Genomic DNA, 21507 nt, shown 5'->3' on the forward strand with positions numbered 1-21507 from the left:
CTTATCTACAAATCTGACCTTGATCTTGTGTTGAAGTTCTCTGTGGTATTCAACAAACTCATGCATGCTTTGGCCGGTAGAATCCATTATGAAGCTCAATGCATGACTTAAATATCTTCTTATCAAAGTTTATTTACTTTCTTAGCTTTTCTACAGGTTCCTTTGGTAATTATTACAAATTATCTCCAACTCAAATTCCAAAGTAACATGGTAAGTTTGTGGTTGCAGACAGTCTTGTTTAAGCTTTTTGATAAATTCTTCACTAATGTGTGACCCTTGGATGGCCCATTGACATTTACAAGTATCATCTCTGTTATTTGACAGTTTTTCATATTAAGGATGAATATGTAATTTAATTTGATGATCCAGTTGAATGGATTAGTACCAGTCTCGTATCTTTATATGGGAAAATGAGATTTTTTTCAGGAAGTGCAGCCAAGCAATGCCTTAGCTCTTCATTTGGCCTGAAAATTGTATGACAAATGTTTTCATCAATACAATAATTGTCAGTTATTGAGCTCATGGAAAAAACTATTGTCATGAAATTTTAATGGCTTTTGCAGGCAAAATGCAACCTTTTGTTCATTAACTTCAGTTCATACTATTTGGTTTCTAGTGTTGTTTACATGCTGTATGCCGTGTAGATACTTTTTGTTTTGTTTTAGTTATGCTGCTCTTTTGGGTCTGGATTCAAGGGAAGTGGTTCAGTAACTGAAATTTGGGTTCAGGCACCCAAGGGGTTATGGGTTCAGGGACGGCTGTGGATCTTAGTTCTTGCCATGGTGGAAATAGCAACGAGAGTTGATGGGGATGGGGCTAGTCAGACTGGGGTTGGGTTAAGGTATTGGGTTTGGGTTAAGGGTGACCGGTTGAGGTAGATTAGGTCACACTAATAAGGTCGGGACCTTGGTGCTCAGTCATGATTAATGATGGGATCGGTCAGGCTCGCGATGTTGCAGGCTAGAATGATGTTGGTCTGGGTTCGTGGTAAGGTGTATGGCTTAGCTCAAGTATAGAGGTTAGATGGCTAGGGTTGAGGGAACAATGCGTCCGGACACTCCAGTCGGTGCTGGTAAATTAGGAAACCGGTTGGGTGAGCTCTGTTAAGGGGATTAATATGGATGAGATTGATTCAGGTGGGTATATACCATGGATGAGATGGGTATGGTAAGGAAACACTTGGGTATGAACTCAGGACGATAATTTGGTAGGAATGTTTAGGGTGAGCACTTTGCTTTGGTGGGTTTCAGTTTTATTGATTAGGGAAATGGGCGGACTTGCTTATGGTTGTGATGGTCTAAGCTTAGTCAACGGTGGCCTAAGGGACTGGACAACACAGACTGGTAATGGTAAGTGGTTGAGGGATAGGATAGGTTAAGGATACAGGTGAGTAGGATAAGTTGGTTTGGTGGGTCTCAGGCTTATCGATTAGGGAAATGGGTGGATTTGGTTATGGTTGTGAGGGTCTAAGCTTAGTCATTGGTGGTCCAAGGGATTGGGCAACACTGAGACTGGTAATGGTAAGTGGTTGAGGGATAGGATAGGTTAAGGATACAGGTGAGTAGGATAAGTTGGAGAGGGGTATGGACGGGTGAGTTTGTGAACCAGTTACCACTAGTTGAGCCAGTTGAACTGAGTCAAAGGAACCTAACGAGCACACATCGCCACTCTCAACCATACCTGCGGTTACTAGCTTGAGGTTATGAAAGGATGAGACACTGGACCTCATACAGCCAGTACAGTTGAACCATTCACTTCACACAATTTTTTAGACTATATGCACCACAACACGAACTGAGAACTTCACATTATCGCTCAAACGTAGACAGACATGCCAAGACATGCACACATACGTATGTATGCATGTATAAAATATTGTCTTTTGAATGCATCTATTCCATTTTCTCTCTCAAAAACAAAAAATGGATATATAACCTTGTTTACTTCATTATACTATCTTTTATTTACATGTGTTTTTCTTTTGTTTTGGTACCTCTTGGTTTACTGAAAAATTCACTGATTTCTGTTAGTGACATTGTTGTCTTGAATCTTGTGCATGCCATATGAATCTGTTTGGTGATCCTGTCAGGGTTTGCCTAGGCCTGGTAGCTCGAAAGTATTTTCATGTCTTGAACTATCATACGTGTATATCGTAGGGACCTCAGTTGCTTCTTTTGCCTACCAGGTGGGGAACATGATCTTCTGGTTCTTTTTTAGCATTCTTGGACAACCAATGTGCGTTCTACTGTATTACCACGATCTCATGAACCAGAAAGAGCGGACAAAATAAGTCAAATGGTGGAAATGCTTGAGTGTGTGTTGGAAGTTCTCTCTGCAAAGTGGATGACTGGGACAATACTCAACTGGTTGCTGCACTGAAGGGCAAGTTTATTTGCAAGCATTGGGCTGGCCTGCTTTATTGTATAAAAAAGTAAGGAAAAAAACCATGCAGCTGTTTCCCTGTGCACAAACGAATTTTGTGTATTATTCATTAGCAATGAAACCCATCATACAACGAGTATGGGCTACTCAGATACACTATACAGGGGTTGAGGACGTTGTTGCATCAGAGACTGATGCTTCCTGTAAATTTTTGTTCAGTTGGTAATGGTTATCCTGTGTAAGCCACTATCATGACGTGTTTGGTGGTGGTAACTTAGTCGGAATATTGTGTATTTTTATTACGTACACAACATAATTACATGCATGAACTTCCGCATGTTTGGTAGGATCTGTCAGTGCACGTCTCCTTGTGGTGGTGGTGGTGGGAACAGGGGTGTAGGAAAAAAAAATATTTGGTGTGATAGTCGGGGTTTCGGGGGCAGCGCCCCTGAATTTTTTTTTTTTGAGATAAAATAAAAAATAGCTACAATTATTAATAAAAATCTATTTCATATGGACAAATCAAACTATTTGCTGCAGTCAGGGCTGGGCTAGTACTGGGCTAAAAAAATGGATAAAAATCTATTTCATATGGAATCAGGGCTGGAATAGGACTGGGCTTTTTAAAAAAAAAAAAATTAACTGTTTCTGGAGGCAGGACTGGGCTACTGCCCAGTCTTGCCCCCCCCCCCCAGCTTCGCCTCTGGGTGTGACGTTGTAGGTTCAAACCTAACCCCAGCTTGCCTTTCAAAGAAAAAAACATAATTACATGCATGAACTGCATTTGAGATTCTTTAGCCTGCCTCTTGGGAAGACCCTTTGTATAACAGGTTCTGAATCTGCACTATGGTTGAAAGTAGTGACACCCACATCATTCATTCCTATTGGTGCAGACGATAAGTGTTATTGTTCATCTTTTGTGGTTTGGTATATTTCTTTTGTACGATGATTGTTTCTCATTAATAAGATCATCTTGAATTCTTCTCATAGACCTAGATACATCGCCAAACTACATAAATCTTCTTGTCTTGTGGTTGATTACTTCTTTGCTTATGTTTGGGTAATTTGTGTTTCCTATTTGAGGCTCTATTGAATCTGAACCTCTTTCTAATTTTGTGTTTGGCCCTAAAACCACAACAAAGGTAAGGTTCCCAGAAAGGAAAATGGAAATAGAAAATATCTTGGGAAACAACAATATAAAACGAGTTTTTTAGGCGCATGTGAAATGGGAAATGGTAAACGACTGGAAATCATTTAAGAAAATGTAACAACGAATTAATGAAACAAAAAATGAGAAACATGTATCTTACAAAAGAAAAACATGTTTCTTATGAATTTGTTGTTTCAGAAATGGCGTTTCTTGTTGCGGATTTTTTTTTCCCAAAAACACATTTTTTGCCCTCTTACCGTGTCTTCAGCTAGCCACCTCTACCTTTATAGAGAGACTAATCCTTTAATCAATCAAAGGCTTGAGCCTAGTCAAGCCGTGTAGGGATTAGGTGCAATGTGAGTGCACGAAAAAATGCACCACCATCTCCTTGCATGACATGAGTCCGATTCTGCCAAAGAACAGCCAAATGCACCACCATCTCCTTGCATGACATGAGTCCGATTCTTTCAAAAGAACAGCCAAACTTTGAGGGATCCCAGTTTGAATCAAACGCATGACTTGCAAAGAGAGAGAGAGGGGTAGTCTTTTTTTTGTACGATCACATTGCACCCGATCCCTTCAAGCCAATCTCTAACAAACTAGACTCAGCTTAAGCTCAACTCATGTTCGGCTGTTGGGGACAGGCATGCCGAAATTCAAAACCAGATCCCCTTGGAAAAAAACTGCTCTTCTGAAGTGACAAACATCTACATGACAGTAGGGATGTCAATAGGTCGGGTTTGACATGGACCCAACCCATACCAAACCCTATAGGGTCAAGGTTTGGTGATAACTAAGGCTCAATTAGACTAAGGGCCGGACCCGCATGGTCAAAACCAAACCCGACCCGTTGACACCCCTAAGTGACAGGGACGTGCCATATAAGGTCCATGCTTAAGGGATATGAGTATGGCACTCAACCTTTTTTTCAATAATAAGCATATTTTATATATTTTAATATCAAAACCTACTTTTTTTTAGTTAAATAATAAAAACAATGTCGTCGTCTCCTAGTTTTCAAAAGAGTTGCATATTCTTATCTTGTATCTGCATCAAAACCACAACTGTGGGTGTCCATCTGACATGGTTTGACTCAATTTGGAAGCATAACTGGTGAGGGAGATATTCATGCTGCCGGTTTATATACTCTTTTTTTTTTTTTATAATCCAAGAGAAAACCCCATCACAGGTTGCAAATTGGCTTGCCTCCCGTTGGTAAAATCCTTGAGGCCCCATCACAGGCTGCAAATTGGCTGGCCTCCAGTTGGTAAAACCCATGAGGACTTCCTGTACATCCAGCTTCAACTTTGCAGCAAGAACTACCACTTATGAGTGTTGAACTTGTAACGGTTTGTCAAGTTGGTGACATTCACAAGTCGCCCCTACCAGATGAGCAGAGTCCTTACGGGCATTTATATACCCGTCTTTGTGCATCAAAAAGACTTTCAATCATGTGTCCATGATCCCCACCACCATCCTCATCAGGTGCCAACACAGCTCAGTGGGTGTGCTTATGCACACTAAAAATTACTAATTTATGGCAAATACCAACGGGGCTCGCTTGTCTGGTAGGAGCAGCTAGTCACCTTGTGTTTGGACGTTGCATGTTTAAAACCCAATGGTATAGTTGTATAACTGGTAGGAGTCTCCCTAACCCCAGCTTGCCTTTAAAATTTTTTTTTATGGCAAATGTTAGTTGCACAATCACCTAAACCAAATAGACGGTTCTATTTTTTACCCCACAAGGAACAAGGAAAAGTTGTTATCATCTGCAGTGATAAGTCATAGTCAGCATAACTGTGGTATAAATGTGGATGATTCCTAAGGTAGGGTGGTCGTGGGCCCCACTGGGACTTTTCTTCCCTTTGGCAACGGTTCCTCATCATAAAAAAAATGTGGATGAAACCAACTTATACAAAGCAGGTTATATGTTACCCTTAGCTACATCTCATTGGGGGGGGGGGCAAGGGGGGCAATGAGCGCCACTTATAAGATCCAGACCGACTAGTATCCCCATGTGTGTCCGCATCACATAGCATCGTAATTTGGTGTCATCGCAAAGACTTAAGTACCCTTTACCACCATTCTCTTCCTCTTCCTAAAACAGACATAAATGCCCTCCATCTAGAAAACCAAAATGGCAGTTCATGAAAAGGATAAAACTGCCCTCCATTGTGATCACGCCAAAATTTTCAAGAAAGTTTGCGTATGTAACAAGCTTTATGTTGTAGGATTTAAATAGTTCAAAACAATCCATTTTTGCCCTAAGCAGAAAAGTCTACCGGAGCATACTTTGCCTTCATCTGTTGTCGTCGGATCATCTGTTTTCTTCATTTGTTGTCGTCGGATCATCTGTTTTCTTCATCTGTTGTTGTCGTATCATCCGTTTCCTTCATTTGTTTTCGCCGAATCATCTATTGCCTTCTTTGTTGCCGCCAGAGCATCATTTCCTTTGCTCTGCTACCGCCAGAGCATCTGTTTCCGTCTTATGCGCAGTCGCAACATTGTTGCCACCATCTGTTGCATATATGTTCTGACTGTTTCTTACTCTACAGTTGGACTACCCAAAATCCTATCATTTTAATGAGTTTCGTGTAAGGTTTCATTATGCAATCTGAAGGTTGCGATTTATACAACGGTTTGTAAGTTTGAATCAGCGACAATTTATACATTCAAAGCAACAACGATGTGTGTTTATTAAGATACCTCAATTTGTACATAAGTTTGCTAAATCTTACAACGATGTGTACTTATGAAGCCAAATATTGCGACGATTTGTAATCATGATGATCGTTTAATATGTTGTGCAGGTTAGCAATGTCTGCGGCTTATCAGAGAAGAAATACCTCGTCGTTCTATGGGTTGTGTATTAGAGAAGTGATCCGCCAGTCTCATCTATCTCAGTTTATTGAAAGGTACCAAAATATACTTAAGATTGAGAATGATAAAGACAGGGAAAAAACGTTGAAATTATATTATGCAGAAGATTATCCATCAGATACTGAGGCTGCGGACAAAAGGAAGAATACTGAAGAACTAAAGATGCAGAAGAAGGATGACCAAGAGAAGGCAAAGCAAAGAAATAAGGAGGAGAATGAAAAGAAAAGACAAAGGAAGAAGGCAGAGGGGAGAGAAAGGCAAAAAAAGAACGAGGAGGATAGGGAAAGGCAATTGAACATTCTAAAGGAGGATGCTAAGACAGAAGCGTGAAAGTTGTTGTTGGAGCATATAGCAATGCAAAAGAGGGTAAAGCTACTGAAGGAGACGGAGGAGAGGTGAAGGCAATTGAATAAGGAGGAGGAAGAGAATGAACAAAATAAGCTTCAGGATGAGGAAAAAAAGGAAAGGCGAAGGAGGGAGAAGGAGTTTGAGGAAGAGAAGGAAATGCAAAGGAAGGAGGAGTTTGAGGAAGGGAAGGAAAGGCAAAGAAAGGAGAAGGAGGATGAGGAAAAGAAGGAAAGAGAAAGGAAGGAGAAGAAGGAGGAGGAGGAAAAAAATGAAAGAGAAAGGAAGAAGCAGGAGGAGGAAGTGGAGGAAAGAAGGAAACAACATGAGGAAGAGAAAGAAAGGCGGCGGAAGAAGAAGGAGGACGGGGAAAAGAAGGAAAAAGAAATGAAGGAGAAGGTGGAGGAGGAAGAGAAGGAAAGGGAAGTGAATAAACAAATTGAAAATCAGATGATACCGGTGATGGAGCTAGGGATGGTAGAAGTGAAAAAACAGTGGGAGACAGTGGACCAACCAAAAAGGCCTATGTTGGAGGGATTGGTTGAACATGAGAAAAGTGCGACCAAGGTAAATAAATTTGTCCTGTCTGTGAAGATTTAATACTATGTTTAACGATTTTTGTATAGCAATTAATGTGTTAGGTATTAATATGTATAACGATTACTGTGATAGTGTGTATACAACCAATATTATTTATAGCGATTAGTAGAATATTACTTATAAGTACAAATGATACTAATTTATAATTGGTACGAATAATATGTTATTATGTGTTACAGGAAGGTCAGAAGAAAAGTAGATCACTAGGTGAAAAGCTCGGAGGTCGGTGTCAGTGGCCTGTAGTTCTATCGTGGTATGGTCAACTGAGTGCATATTAGAAGGACTGATTATGAAATATGCACTTCAGTGGCCTACGAAAAATATTTTGAAATTTGCTGAAAGACAATCACCCACCTGGTAAATAAGTGGAATGATAAGACAAACACATTCAAGTTTGATTCTTTTGAGATCACCATGACCCTAGAAGATGTGACGCAGATAACTGACCTTAATTGCGTTGGCAGTGTTGTCCTATTACAGGATTCAAACTATAACGCAAGGGAAAAATGCATGGCCCTTCTAGGAATGTCGATGGACGAATGAAGTCAATGTATTTATGGTGGAATCAATTCCACATCAATGAAGGTCTCATCTTTTCGTAATAAATGGGAAGGCCGCTCCACTACTTGTGCATCTGAAATAACAGACCAAGAGTTGCGCGACTTCCTTATTTATTTTTTTGGTCTTACTTTATTTTTTAATTGTTTTGGTTCGAGAATAAGTTACATGTGGCTGCAGTACCTAGAAGACTTAGACGCAGTTGACAACTATGCATGGGTTGCCGCTATGCTCGCACACTTGTACAATCAACTCTACCATGCGAGTAAGGGTACGAAAACATTCGGGGGATTTTGGCCATTTGTTCAAGTATTTGTTTATTACATACTTAGTACTTGTAGACTAAACTCATTAAAGATTGTAGTGTTACTAATGTATTGTTTTTGTTAGGCTTGGGCGTGAGAACATATTATCTCATTGCGTCCACATTGTGGCCCTACGATTTGTGGTTTTCCAAAGATCGGTCGCTGGGCTAGAATAAATGTCACAGTTCATAATGCTAAGTCCATTTTAGATGGGCTGCAACTAAATGAAGTAAACGTTCTAAAATTGTTTACAATCGGTTCAGCATTTATCATTCAGTATTATAAATCGTTGAAATGTTTAACATTCTTAAGTAATCATCGCTGCAGGATTTTGTCTTCCTTAGTACATATTGTTGTCGCCATATCATTCTTAAGTAAATTATAATATATTTGTCATGCGTTATTAAAAAGAATTACCAATATACAGGTTTTGTGGAGACCGTATGGAGATAGGGAGGACGATGACCAAGACGTTGTTGCTGAGGCTGCTAGATTGTCTGACCGCGATTTGTGACTGTTTTACAATTATGAAGCCGAGTTGCAGCATGGTAGTCGAGTTCTTCTACAATCTGGCTTGGGGCAGTCTATCCCAAATAAGCCTTTGAAAGTAAGAAGTAAGATGAATAGTGGAGGGGGCATGAACGTGAATTGGCACAAACGCTACAGGGATGAATTATTAATTTAGAACACAGGTGGTGTCCGTTCCGTAGCGTATGATTATAAAGGATGACAATTGGATCCCTTCTATTTCTAAAGGTATTGGGAACCTATGCTGCGAAATCTAGAGATTGAGAAAATTAGGAACCCATGTCTCCCAACTGCCCCCTTTCATGTTGCATCCAAGCATGTACAACCCGTCCGTCCTCCTCCTCTGGCTACAACAACGATTTCCTCAATAACAAATCGCGATGAAGAGTGAACACATGTTACAAAAGAGAACGTTGTCTCTGCCGCAAGGTTCGAACTGATGGAGAGGGAAAATAAGAAATTAAGGACAAATGTAAGCAATATGGGAAGACAATTGAACTCAGTGGTAGAGATGATGACCAGTTTTTTTAATCAGATGAATGCAGCCAAGAGGCCACCGAGGATAGACAGTCCACCAAGAAAAAGAAAGAGACGAGTTCTCTATCATATTTCATTTGATTCGTCAAGTGCCACGGAATAAACCCTATCTATTCTTTTTTATCACGATATTTATTTATTGTAATTCTATAAGTAATTATCGTAACGTGATATTCTTTTATTGTTTAATTTTTTTTATTACATCTAACAGAGATGTTTCGTCTATGGATCTCATAAATAAATAAACTTTAATCGAAAATAGATGTCTGTTCAGAAATCGTGGCCTTGCTTAACCTCATTGATTGAATGAAAATCACAATATAACTCGCAATATAACTTATCATTTTTGAATGAAAATCGCAATGAAAATCGCAATAGATGTCTGATTGGCATGAGTAATATTGTTCACAAATCGCAATATAAATCATCATTTTTGAATGAAAAATCGCAGAATATATGCGATTTATGCAGTCAACAATGTCCCGTAATCGACGTTAGGAAATTATTAATGTCAACATCAATATAATAGATCATTTCTGTTGAGCAATCGTTGTATTTGTCTCCATCTTGATAGAAAATCGCAAAAAGGATTTGCCATGTATGCCATGAACAATAATTGAACAAGTTCTGACGTCGTAAATGATAATAGTCAACAACGATAAGAAAAGTTTGATGCTAAAAAATCGCTATTGATGATCATCAGTAAATTCAAATCGTGCAATAGGTTGGTGGCCAAAAGCGGTACGATATGGTTCTTGCTCAGAAATCGCAACCGGATGCAGGGACACCTTAAATGCAAACCTCGAAATAGGATTGCAATTCATGAGGTCAACAACGCCTTATAATATTCGGCTTTCGTAAATGAAATCATTGATAAGAAGATTTTGATGATCGCAAATGACAGTATTGTTGAACAATGTGCACAAAGCAGTGATCGAGGACATAAGGCATTTCCATCCAATCATCGTACTACTGACATGCCTCGCATGTTCTAGAGTACACTAAGTGGAAAGGGATATAGGTCATCAATAGGCTGGCCATGTAGGAAATGGAACATTTATTGTTTAGAAATCGTAATTTTCCTCGTCGCCAATGAATAAAAACCAGAAAACTAATACACGATTAATGGAGCCAAAATTGGCTCTCATAGCTCAACCTCCTTGAATGCGACGTATATTGTCAACAATTGTACATGTTAATTTCAATTGTATAATATGCAGTCGAAACGACATTTTTTTATTTATTTAAAACACAATCAATTAATTTGTGTGCAGTTTTTGAAAAAGGACAGTATATGAAACGACATTTCCTTTATATTTGACTGACACGTCGATTCCATAGTTGCGTCGTAAAGGGGTCATCGATATCTTCATCCAGGCATGGCACCGAAGAAGAGAACGATGTGAGCAATATGACGAGGCATGACACTGAAGAAGAAGACGACAGATAGACAGTCATCGTCGACGAAGAAGAAGACAACCACATCTACACGACCAGCACTAGCGCTTAAGGCATATATTTTTTAAACCTCGTGACCGGTTTAGGCAACATTTGCCTTTTTATGTTGTATATTCGATTTCTGTTGTTTACTATAGAAAATAATTTCAATATCGAATTTTGAATACTATGCTCATAGTGCACTCAGTGTAACATCCACAAACAAGGGTGGGCGGCAACGCTCTAAAGAGTTCGAAGAGAACATCAATCAGATGCAAGATGAATTTGCAGACGAAAACACTATCAGTAATTTTGTACGCATGTAACCACTATCATTTTCTAGGTCATCAGTTTGTATGTTTTGAAGTTCATAAATTTTTGCAACCAGATAATGTGTGATTTTGTCAATTATATTCAAAGCAACGCAACAAGCAATACTGTACGCATCATCACCTCTTATTTCATAGTATGTCTGTTCTGCTATTGTTTTATTTGCTTTTATGACTTACTCATGTTTCTTGGTGGTTAAACCTTACTAATTTGTGTAACAGACGTACGTCCGCTGAAAGCCATACAACAGTGGATTCGTAGATGCACTATCTTGTTGGAATATCGATGATAACTGCGTAGACTTTTGGAATTTTGAAAAGGTAAGTGAACAAACCTCTTCTCCAAGGTTTAGTCCTAACATCCTCATCACAATATGTCTATGGATTTATAAAATATTGTATCGATTCACAAATTTTACTTCCTACACTCTGGCAAAATCCCAAACATTGGGTCTTATACGAGATGAATTTATGGGCAAAACAACTATGGTGCTACAATTCATTGGACTGCCACAGTGGTGTAGAACGTGACACTATGCATTTGGTAAGCTTCTATCCAAAGGTGAATCATATCTATTTGTGGTAGACCGGATTTTACTATATTCTCCATTTATCAGAGGCGGGATTCTTAAATGACGTTTTGGGTGTCGACATTGCCGAGCGAATATTGCTCTATGCTGACAATGCTCATTTACAAAGTAATGGGGTCGATTATGGCATATTCATAATGAAGCATATTGAAGCAATATACAATGGAGAAGAACCTTGTTTCGACACTGTATGAGCTTTGTATACGTTGTTATTGGAGAATCCTTTTATATATTGGTTTCATATTACATATTTTGTTGCAGGAAGATATACCAGAATTATGCAACAAACTATGCCAAAATTTGATTGAGTTTAAAAAGTCGGCAGGCATAAATAATCAGCGAACAAGACTACTTACAAAGGAAACGAACGACACGATCCAGAAAAGTTTATAAGGATGTAAATAGATTTCTAACAAATTTTGGAGACTATCTACACCAATTTCCGTAGGCAAATTTTATAAGACTACAAATTTTGTAAATCTGTCTCGGTTGAAATATAATTTGAACTTTACTAAACATGCTTGTAAATCGTTGTACTGCTTCATTTACAAAAATTAAATCGTAATGAAAAATAGTTTTGTGTTGTTTGCGATGAACCAATGCTAGTAATGCTGCTCTTCAGTAATTAAAAATACTGCACAACGAAAGATATTTTGTTGTTGTTCCGAAATCTTTGTATAACTCACACTCCGTGAATGAAAATTATGGAAATAGATTTCCGCTTTATGTGGTCCACAAAGGCACATAATGTTCTCCTTTAACAAATGACAAAGTAATTATCGATAAAAAATGTTTGTTCCTCAGAAATTGTTGTATTGCTGAACTTATGAGAATGAAAATTGTAATATATATGCCCCATTGTGAATGAAAATAGTGCATAGCTAGAAGAGTTGTTTGATGCTTAAAAATCGTTCTATTGCTCAATCTCATTGAATTAAAATCGCAACTGGCGAACCAGTCTGAACAATGTTTCATTTTTTATGATGGGTTTAGTTGGGAGAGTGACTCGGGCCGACCCATTGTCGAGGTGTAAATCCATAATCTACACCTAAGGCGATTTATTGGGACGAGGGTGGAGGAAGTTGTGGATTTATATAAGACCAAAAAAGATTTCTATAATCAAACCCACACGATATGTGCTACCGTGATTTGAATTACTATGTCCAATCGTGTTAATTAGTTTTGTATACAGCTGTATGAAATGACATTGTTTAATTTCAGTAATGCGGAGTGTATTTTATTTGAGATTTTCTCGTTGTTTTTTAAAACTGTCGTATTTATTTGAAAATCGTCGAAGGGTGATAGAACGTTTCATTTATATATGAATGACACATCACACAGGTTAAAGATGTGTTCCACTTTGCTTCGTGAATAAGGAATCAACAAACCGACAATTCCTGCATAAATGACTTGTTCTTGAATCGAGTGTACAACCGGCTTCATCACAATTGAGGTATCCGTCTAGACTTATTTCAGATGTCCACAAACTCATAATTAAAGGAAAAGTCGTTTCACAGTCCAAAATTTTTCAAATTATTACACAAGATTTCATGATAGTAGCAGTCAAGACGACGAAGAATATTGCGATTTCTGAACATCAAATGTTCCTTATCACTGTTGAGTATTATTATTTTAGGGCAAACATATACATGTTTTTTTAGAGCATCCATAAATCATGTTTGATGTAAGATATGCGCTCATGATAAAGGTCAAAAGCGGTAAGATATGTTTGTTGATCAGAAATCCCTCTTTTGCTGAGACACTTTAAATGCAAACCACAAAATAGGATTGCGATTCATGCAGTCAACAACTTCTTGTAATATTTGGTCGAAATAGGATTAATTACACACAAGTTGGTTGTACCGTCTCTAAAATCTACTTGAAATAGACGAACCTGAAATTACTCTGGCGTGGTGGGCACCACTGTTCATTGCCTTTTAGATCCTCGTGGTGGCTGCGTTAGTTTCTCCTTCGCAATTAGAAAGGCCATCAATTTTTGGTAGAGTTTTTCGCGAAATCCAGGTATATCAACCTGCAAAAAAAAAATATTTTGTAATGTGGAACCAATATACATGCATTTAATCCCCAATAACAGAGGCCAAGAAATGACATACAACGTCGAAAGAAGGTTATGCACCATTATATATCGCTTCAATATACTTCATTACAAATACGCCGCAATCAATGCCATTATTTTGTAAAGGAGCATGGTCTGTCGTGCGATAGATACACTCACTAATGTCGACTCCCAAAATACCTTTGATGAAACCGATCTGAGAATAATGCGGCCGAAAGTAAATTCATGACCCCAGTACATGACACGATACTCCTATAGATGAAATCTTACGAGATGGGAAATGTTAAGTCGTAAACCACTGTCAACATCCAATGAATTGTAACATCATAGTTGTTTTTCATGTAAATCCATCACGTATAAGACCCAATGCTTTTCAGATTGCCAGAGTGTAGGAATCAATATCTGCAAATGGATTGTAAAAATGTTGTTAGCATTGTTATGTTGTAACCTTGCACTCTAGGTTTGTTTACTTACTTTTTCACTTGACAAAAGGTCTCTGCAATGATTACCATTAACCCAGTAAGGTAGGCCCTCTTTAAATCTATTGGAGTATGACAAACGATGTAAGATAGTCTGTAAACTGAAACATTGTTAACAACAATGTTAAAATATGAATCAACTGGACTAAATCAATAACAAAAAAAAAATATAAAATACAATTGATATACCATGAAATAAGGGCTGACGATGCTTATAGTTTTGCTTGTTACGTTGCTTTTAATATAACTGACAAAATCAAATATAGTCTGTTTACAACAAATATGATGTTGTTAACGTACGTACACATGGCTTACGTATATAGATAACTCCTACTAGTTTCATACGAACAAAATTACTAATCATGTTGTATTGTGCGAATTCATTGTGCATCCGTTTGATGTCCTCCAAAAGTGATTAACTGAGTTTTCGCCTAACTTCTTCGGTGGATGTTCTACTGAAATGAATAAGGAATTTGCAATGAACAATATTGAAATTACATTATATAGTACACAACACAAATTGCAAAAATGACATGAAAGAGACAAATTTTGATGAAAATGGAAATGATGTGTAGACAATATACGCCTGATTCGCCATCGTTGGTCATGTAGTTGTCTTCGTCTGCCTCATCGACCACAATTTGCTATATAGCTGGTTACATGTTCGAGTGACGAACTCCAGGTTTATAATGGAACTGTCGGTTTGACTGTTGAAGTAAAAGATAATCATACCATCCAGTACTTGTGCAACTATTTATGAGCTAAAAGATCTATTGCTCAACCACTGTGATCAATGAATAATGTACGATCAATGAAAAATTTGTCAATATATCCTCTGTTGTCCGTATGAATTGCATATGTGTCCTGTGATTTACATTCAATGATGACGAGGAAAATTACAATTTCTGAATGACAAACATACCTTATTGCTGCTGACTATTATCATTCAATGTGGAACATTACCATATTTTTTTTACAGCATACAACGCAAATTTATTTTGCGATTTTCAGTACAGGAGGTAGAGAATTACAGTGATTTGTGAACGTCAATCATTTCTTATCGATCTTTACTTTTATCGTTCCGAACGATAAAAGCATGCTTGTGTTGACCGATCAAATCACAAATGTGTTCTCCGATGTTCATTCAATTTAGGGTATAGGGTTTATGTTATAGGGAATCAGGTTGAGGCTTCATATTTAATTTTTGTCTCGATTTGTACTGTATTATGATATACGTACATCGATTTCTGTATTGAAATCGTTACTTTGTTATAAATTTATCATAAAATCGATGCACAATATTTGAACTACGAATCGTTGTAAATATATATTAAGCGTATACGAATGACTGTTATAGATTTCTCATACAAATCGCAGTCGAATGACTGCAGAAATTGCTATACAGCGAATACGAAATTAATTCACTCACCACCAAGCACGGACCACAAATCGTCACCGACAAATCAAAATCCAGTGAATACAAAAGACTTCTTCGACAAGATCAGTGGACGTCCTAGGAGTTCTGTTGTGGTCCGAATAAGAAGGAAAACCCAACAATTTCTCGGTAAAAAAGCTCTGTTGTAAACCCTAAACTCTTAACAAATCCGACATTGTGGAAATCAGGTCATGCAAAGAGCCATGGCAACTTAATTAATAGCCCAAACGAGATTCCTGTGTACTAGTTTTCTCTTGTGAATTCATCAGAGCCTATCATGAAACAGAAAATATAAAACACTGCCTTAAGTTTTATAAGAAATGCAAACCTCATCCCAACATTGATTACATACCAAAAGACTTATAAAACTGAAGTTATCGTTGCCGAAAATCTGGTCGGGAGGAATGAAGGTTAACACGTTGGGTATTATGTTTTTAGGGTATTGCTGCATGTTGGACATTACACGAGTTAGATATTGACAAACTTCACATAATGAGAAACAATATAATGTCTTACATACCTGTTCATGAGAAGGGCTTTGTTGCTTTTGATTAGAGGTTGGTTATTTCTTAGACCTTTTCTTGCCAACCAATTCTAGTGCACCCTTTGTCCTCCGACGACTGCGATCGGAGGCAGGTTTTCTTTTGATACCCTTCGTTTCATGAATATGTCCATCATAATCAACAACGTTCACTACTGACTTGTTGAAGATGATGTTTAGGCTATGGTGCAACTTCTCAGGAGTGTCAAGCGAAGCATGATTTTCACCTACGTTGTTTGATCCCATTATCTTCGACTGGTATTCATTCGCTGCAACAGACTGAAGGTTAATTAACTGCACATTTTCAAGTAACTTCCTTGATGCTTTTCTCATGTATACATAGCCTTCTTCACTTCTCGATGACAAATCCACAACATGCATAAATGACCAATATAGTTGTTGGTAACGGAAGGCTATGTGGCACTTTTCGTCGACACCAGATTAAATCACATTGTCCATATCAAGCATTTCAATCTTTGCTTGTCTTCTCTATCTTCGCATTACATAAGACTCTGATATTTCTTGTATCTTCTCTTGATTAAGTGCATTTAATGCATGACAACATAAAATACCTTTGAATTCATACATTTTTCATAAACATTCAACTCTTTCATTGTCCACATTGTACGCGACATGTGCTTCTTGTCTTTTGTGATGCTTTTCGCCCTTCCATAAATTACGGTATTTGTGCATATTCTCGATTTGCACGAGTCCTTCTATATTGCAATTCATGACATGAAACACCTCTTTCTTGATCCATTCAAATACAATTAGTGTATACAAATCTGCAGGTCACATCAATATTTTCATGCCAGAAGTTGGAGGTCGTGTATTGAAGTATTTCACGTCTTGTTCAACCTTATTCTGTCTTAGACCGTCTACAAATAATTTATATTGTTCCATGAAGTGAAACATTGTTAAACATGAATACAAGGTTTTCTTCAGTGTGGCATGTATAGATTCAGCTCTTTGTGTGCTTATCATACCTGCACAAAAGTATTGTCTTCCATATGCCAAAGCCCACTTCTTTTTTTTCTGCATATAAATTTTGTAACCACAGACAATCTTCAAGGTCGTATGTCTGAATTATTTCCTGCCAATCAGACATAAAGGTGATCTCGTCTACGCTCTCAAGTACACACCTAGTAAACTTTTTATCAAACTTTGTCTTCTAATTAAATATGTGTCCTATGTTTTTTGCTGCATTTTGAAAGATATGCTACAAACATAGGCGATGATGTGCATTTGGCCACACATGAAGCACTGCAGCCACAATTGCGTGATCACCATCTGTATGTACAACTTCAGATTGCTTCTCGTTCATTGCATGTGTAAATACTCTAAACAACCACTCAAAGCTTTCCTTTGTCTGGTCATACAAAAACGTGTCGCCTAATATACAACTCTGAGTAATGGTTCATTCTGAAAAACTGCGCAAATGACCACTGTTCAATATTAATATTTAATATAGTATCAAATACAAGCACATCATTGAAGCATAAATAATCTACTCTTGACTTTAAATCTGCCCAAAATATATTCACAATATTTCATCTTCATCCAGTTGTATTGCACTAAAGAAACCAGGGTCATTGCTTGATTTCTTCTGTAAGTAATCAATCAAAGAACATATTTCTCTATTCTTCATGTTATCTGTCATCTTCCTTCTCAAGTGGTTTCTTAGATCCAAAGGTGTGAATGACACATTATCGCGACCACCATCTATGTGGGCAAACAAATTGTATGTCTTCCTTGGTACAATGTCGGCGCTATCGGCTATTTCAGCTATTACAGCATACACTACAATTATTTTACGATGTGACCTTAACATAGGAGTCATAAATAATGCAGATAAATCATGATTATGATCACTGATTAAAGTACGAACTAGAAATTTCTCATTCAGATGTCTTCTCCAAACCATTTTCGCTTGACATCCACATCTTGATTCTGGCATGCTCCTTGTTGGATTTCCTATTGATTTCTTCCAACCTTGCTTGGAACAAACATATGTCTTTCTCACCACGACACCCTGTGCATTTTTGACCAAGAAAACCTTCTCACATTGAAGCCAACTTTTAAGGCATAATCATTGTAAAATTTATATGCAGCTTCCTCATTATTAAACTGCATTCCTTCTACCGGAACATAATCAAGTGTACTTCCATGTTCATTCCCACTACCTAAACTTTTATTATGTGTACTGTCATGATAATCTACCTTATTATTGAATTGCATTTTTTCTACTGGAACATTCAAGTCAAGAGTGGGTCTAATGCCTGCACCCTTCTTATCATGTGCATCATTAGTGCAAATGTTCAATTCTTCAGTTGCATCATTAGTATAGATGTTAAATTCTCCATATCTTTCAATTGATTGAGCTAGATCGTCTTCATTACAACCTGATGATAAGCTCAACAATGCTATAAGCAATATATCAGTTTGTGTTGCCAGCAAAATAGCAAACAAATCGATATTAACTAACAAAACAATATCTCACAAATCAGTAGTATGTTACTAATACAGCGGTTTGAGATACAATGTATATAATGAGTGAATGTAAGATAACTGATGAGGTAGAGGCCCTTCCTAGCATTTGTAAACAAGCATTCTTGTCAATAGGTCCCAGCGTCTTACAAATATCGATAAGTTTTCAACCATCGTAAGAACAAGATCTACCTGCAGTAACAAAACAATACCTTAATGGCACACAAGACGACATGCGTTCTTCATCGACAACATGATGAAATGGAAAGTTACTCACGACGCTTTAATGGCACTGGTCAGAATGTTTGTGCGTCATTGCTTTCTTCCATAATGCCTAACGACAACACAAAAGAAGAGAAGACACGAGAATATTTTGTAAGCAATATATCATGTTGCGTTAGCAAGCACATACGTTTACTACGATTTAATTAGGATGCATATAACAACGGATATCGATAAGGGTTAGCAAGTCAAAGAATCGATTTAATGAATGACAGTATAAAAGCAAGTGCGGTTTGATATTTGCTTATACTGAGCATTGAGTTGTCACTTACCATGCCAATAAAGGACAAGAAATGTCGTACATGTGTGTTGACGATAACGCTGTCAGTAGATCCAAGAGGCCGTGAAGCGAGTTCAATACAAATCATTGACATAGCAGCAATTTGAATGCGAAAATCGCCATTGCAATGCGTGTAACGATGTGTTTCTGCACGCACACATTTTCAAAGTCTGTGTACAAATATCTTATGAATACATATTACAAAACATATAATATCTTACAAATCGATATACATATATAATAATATATTGAAAATCGATACGGCAGTTCAGCATAATAACTTAAAAATCGACAATACAAAACCATAATATCTAAAAGGTCGATAAATATATCGCACAATAAATTACAAATCGATATGGAAGAAATTGAGCATAATAGCAAACAAATCGATATTAACTAACAAAACAATATATCATAAATTGATAGTATGTTACTAATACAGTGCTTTGAGATACAATGCATATAATGAGTGAATGTAGGATACCTGATGGGGTAGAGGCCCTTCCTAGCATTTGTAAACAAGCATTCTTGTCAACAGGTCTCAGTGTCTTACAAATATCGATAAGTTTCCAACCATCGTAAGAACAAGATCTACCTACAGTAACAAAACAATACCTTAATGGCACACAAGACGACATGCACTCTTCATCGATAGCATGATGAGATGGAAAGCTACTCACGATGCCTTAATGACACTGGTTGGAATGTTTGTGCATCATTGATTTCTTTCATAATGCCTAACGACAATGAAAATGAAGAGAATACACGAGAATGTTTTGTAACACAAGGCATGCACGAGAAGGCGACAAAGTGTTGTAAAACAGGATAAAAAACAAGGCGAAAACCTCGACTGGAGATAAAGGCAAAGCTTGCGTTGACAATGAGAGCTACTGTTACAGCAGAAGTCGCAAGAGTTTAATGAATAGCGAACGTCTACACCTTAAATAGTTAACATCAAACTTTCTAGATGGAGGACTTTTTTGTTCTTTTCTCAAATCGTAGTTTCCCAACTTTTGAATAGAGGATATTTTTGTCATTTTCTTGAACCGTCATTTAAGAGCAAGAAAAGCAAGTAAGGGTGATTAAGTCTTTGCAACAACACTAGAGTCTGATACAAAGTTATGTCAACGTACACGAGAATACGAGCCCCATGTGCATAAATATGTGGCGCTCATTCACCCCTCCCCCCACACACCCACCCACCAGCACAGACGTGGGATTTAGTGAATCATCGGGAGAGAGCATACACCACCCTCTCGTTAGACATCCATCTCCGGTGTTCAGTGTTTGCTACAGCTGTTAGTTTACATTAAGTTATCCATAGAGAAACCACCCCAAGATCATAGACCTAGCCAAACTGGCTTTGCCCCACCTTACTTATGATCAGTGGCTTACCCCTTATCCTCGCCATGGAGCTTCTCCTTGAGCAAGAGGTCAAACGTTTCATGTTTGAAAACGTAAAAAAGAATCCAATCTCAAAAGAAAGAAACTTTTGCAGAAAGAGGGCCAAAGGTGAAAATAAATATAAGAAAAGTCACCTATTACTACTCAAAGAGCTCTGGACACCTGGCTTGGTGAGATGGCTCAGGGCATTCAAGTTGAAGGACATCACAAGTTCGATACCAACACCGCAAAGTTGAAGCCACTGCAAAAACTTTATCCCCAGTGAACAGGAAGAAAGTATTGAACATTTCTGATCGGGAACAAACCATGAGTGCTCTCTCTCATTTGGGTTCACGGTCCTGCTCACCTTTCAACCTGACAGCCTAGACTCATCGTGGCCATCGATAGACTGAGGAGAACACCAATCGCACCCGCGTCTATGCAAGCTTCGACTGGATCGACTACGGCAGCTTTCAGTATGTTTTCATTCTCCATATTGTTTCTGCCGTCAATGAGTTATGGGCTCACACTCCTCGCTATCACGACACGTATTTGGGGTGCGGGTGCGCCGACGTTCATGCGACTCTCGTCAAAATTTGTATCGGCGAACTTCTCTTGCCGAACTCCCATTCGATTTTTGGGAAGTCAGATGGAGATGAGGGAGGAGTTGATTGGTGTACCACCGCTTGTGCATCGGCAGCTGTTGCGGACACACATGCGAAGGCGGCGGCGGTTGCCACGACGCCGGAATCCTGGTTTTCATCGCATTGTTGGTGCTCCCCCACCACATGGGTTTCCCCGCAGTGTATCTCCACCCTAGCTCAGGTCACAGGGCTATTTTTTGTCACCGGCGGATTGCCAAGGATGTTGCAAAGGCTGGCCATTGTCTTCAGCACCTGAGG

General features: G+C 38.1%; 1 protein-coding gene across 4 annotated transcripts in view; it reads left to right on the plus strand.

The window, feature by feature from the left end:
* Nucleotides 1-2719, plus strand: part of LOC149814996 (diacylglycerol O-acyltransferase 1-like) — a 152066-nt gene extending 149347 nt beyond the window's left edge. For 3 of the 4 annotated variants that reach the window (XM_089989304.1, XM_089989306.1, XM_089989308.1), the window contains 2 exons: nucleotides 157-210; nucleotides 2186-2719. In XM_089989304.1, coding sequence (XP_089845430.1) covers nucleotides 157-210; nucleotides 2186-2290 — 159 coding nt within the window. In that variant the 3' untranslated portion in view covers nucleotides 2291-2719. The remainder of the gene's footprint in view (nucleotides 1-156; nucleotides 211-2185) is intronic. The other variant, XM_089989307.1, reaches the window with a different exon arrangement.
* The last annotated feature ends 18788 nt before the right edge of the window (nucleotides 2720-21507 follow it).

This window comes from Nuphar pumila, chromosome 15, assembly GCF_984573655.1.
Source record: "Nuphar pumila chromosome 15, dmNupPumi1.hap1.1, whole genome shotgun sequence".
NCBI classification, from domain to species: Eukaryota; Viridiplantae; Streptophyta; class Magnoliopsida; order Nymphaeales; family Nymphaeaceae; genus Nuphar; species Nuphar pumila.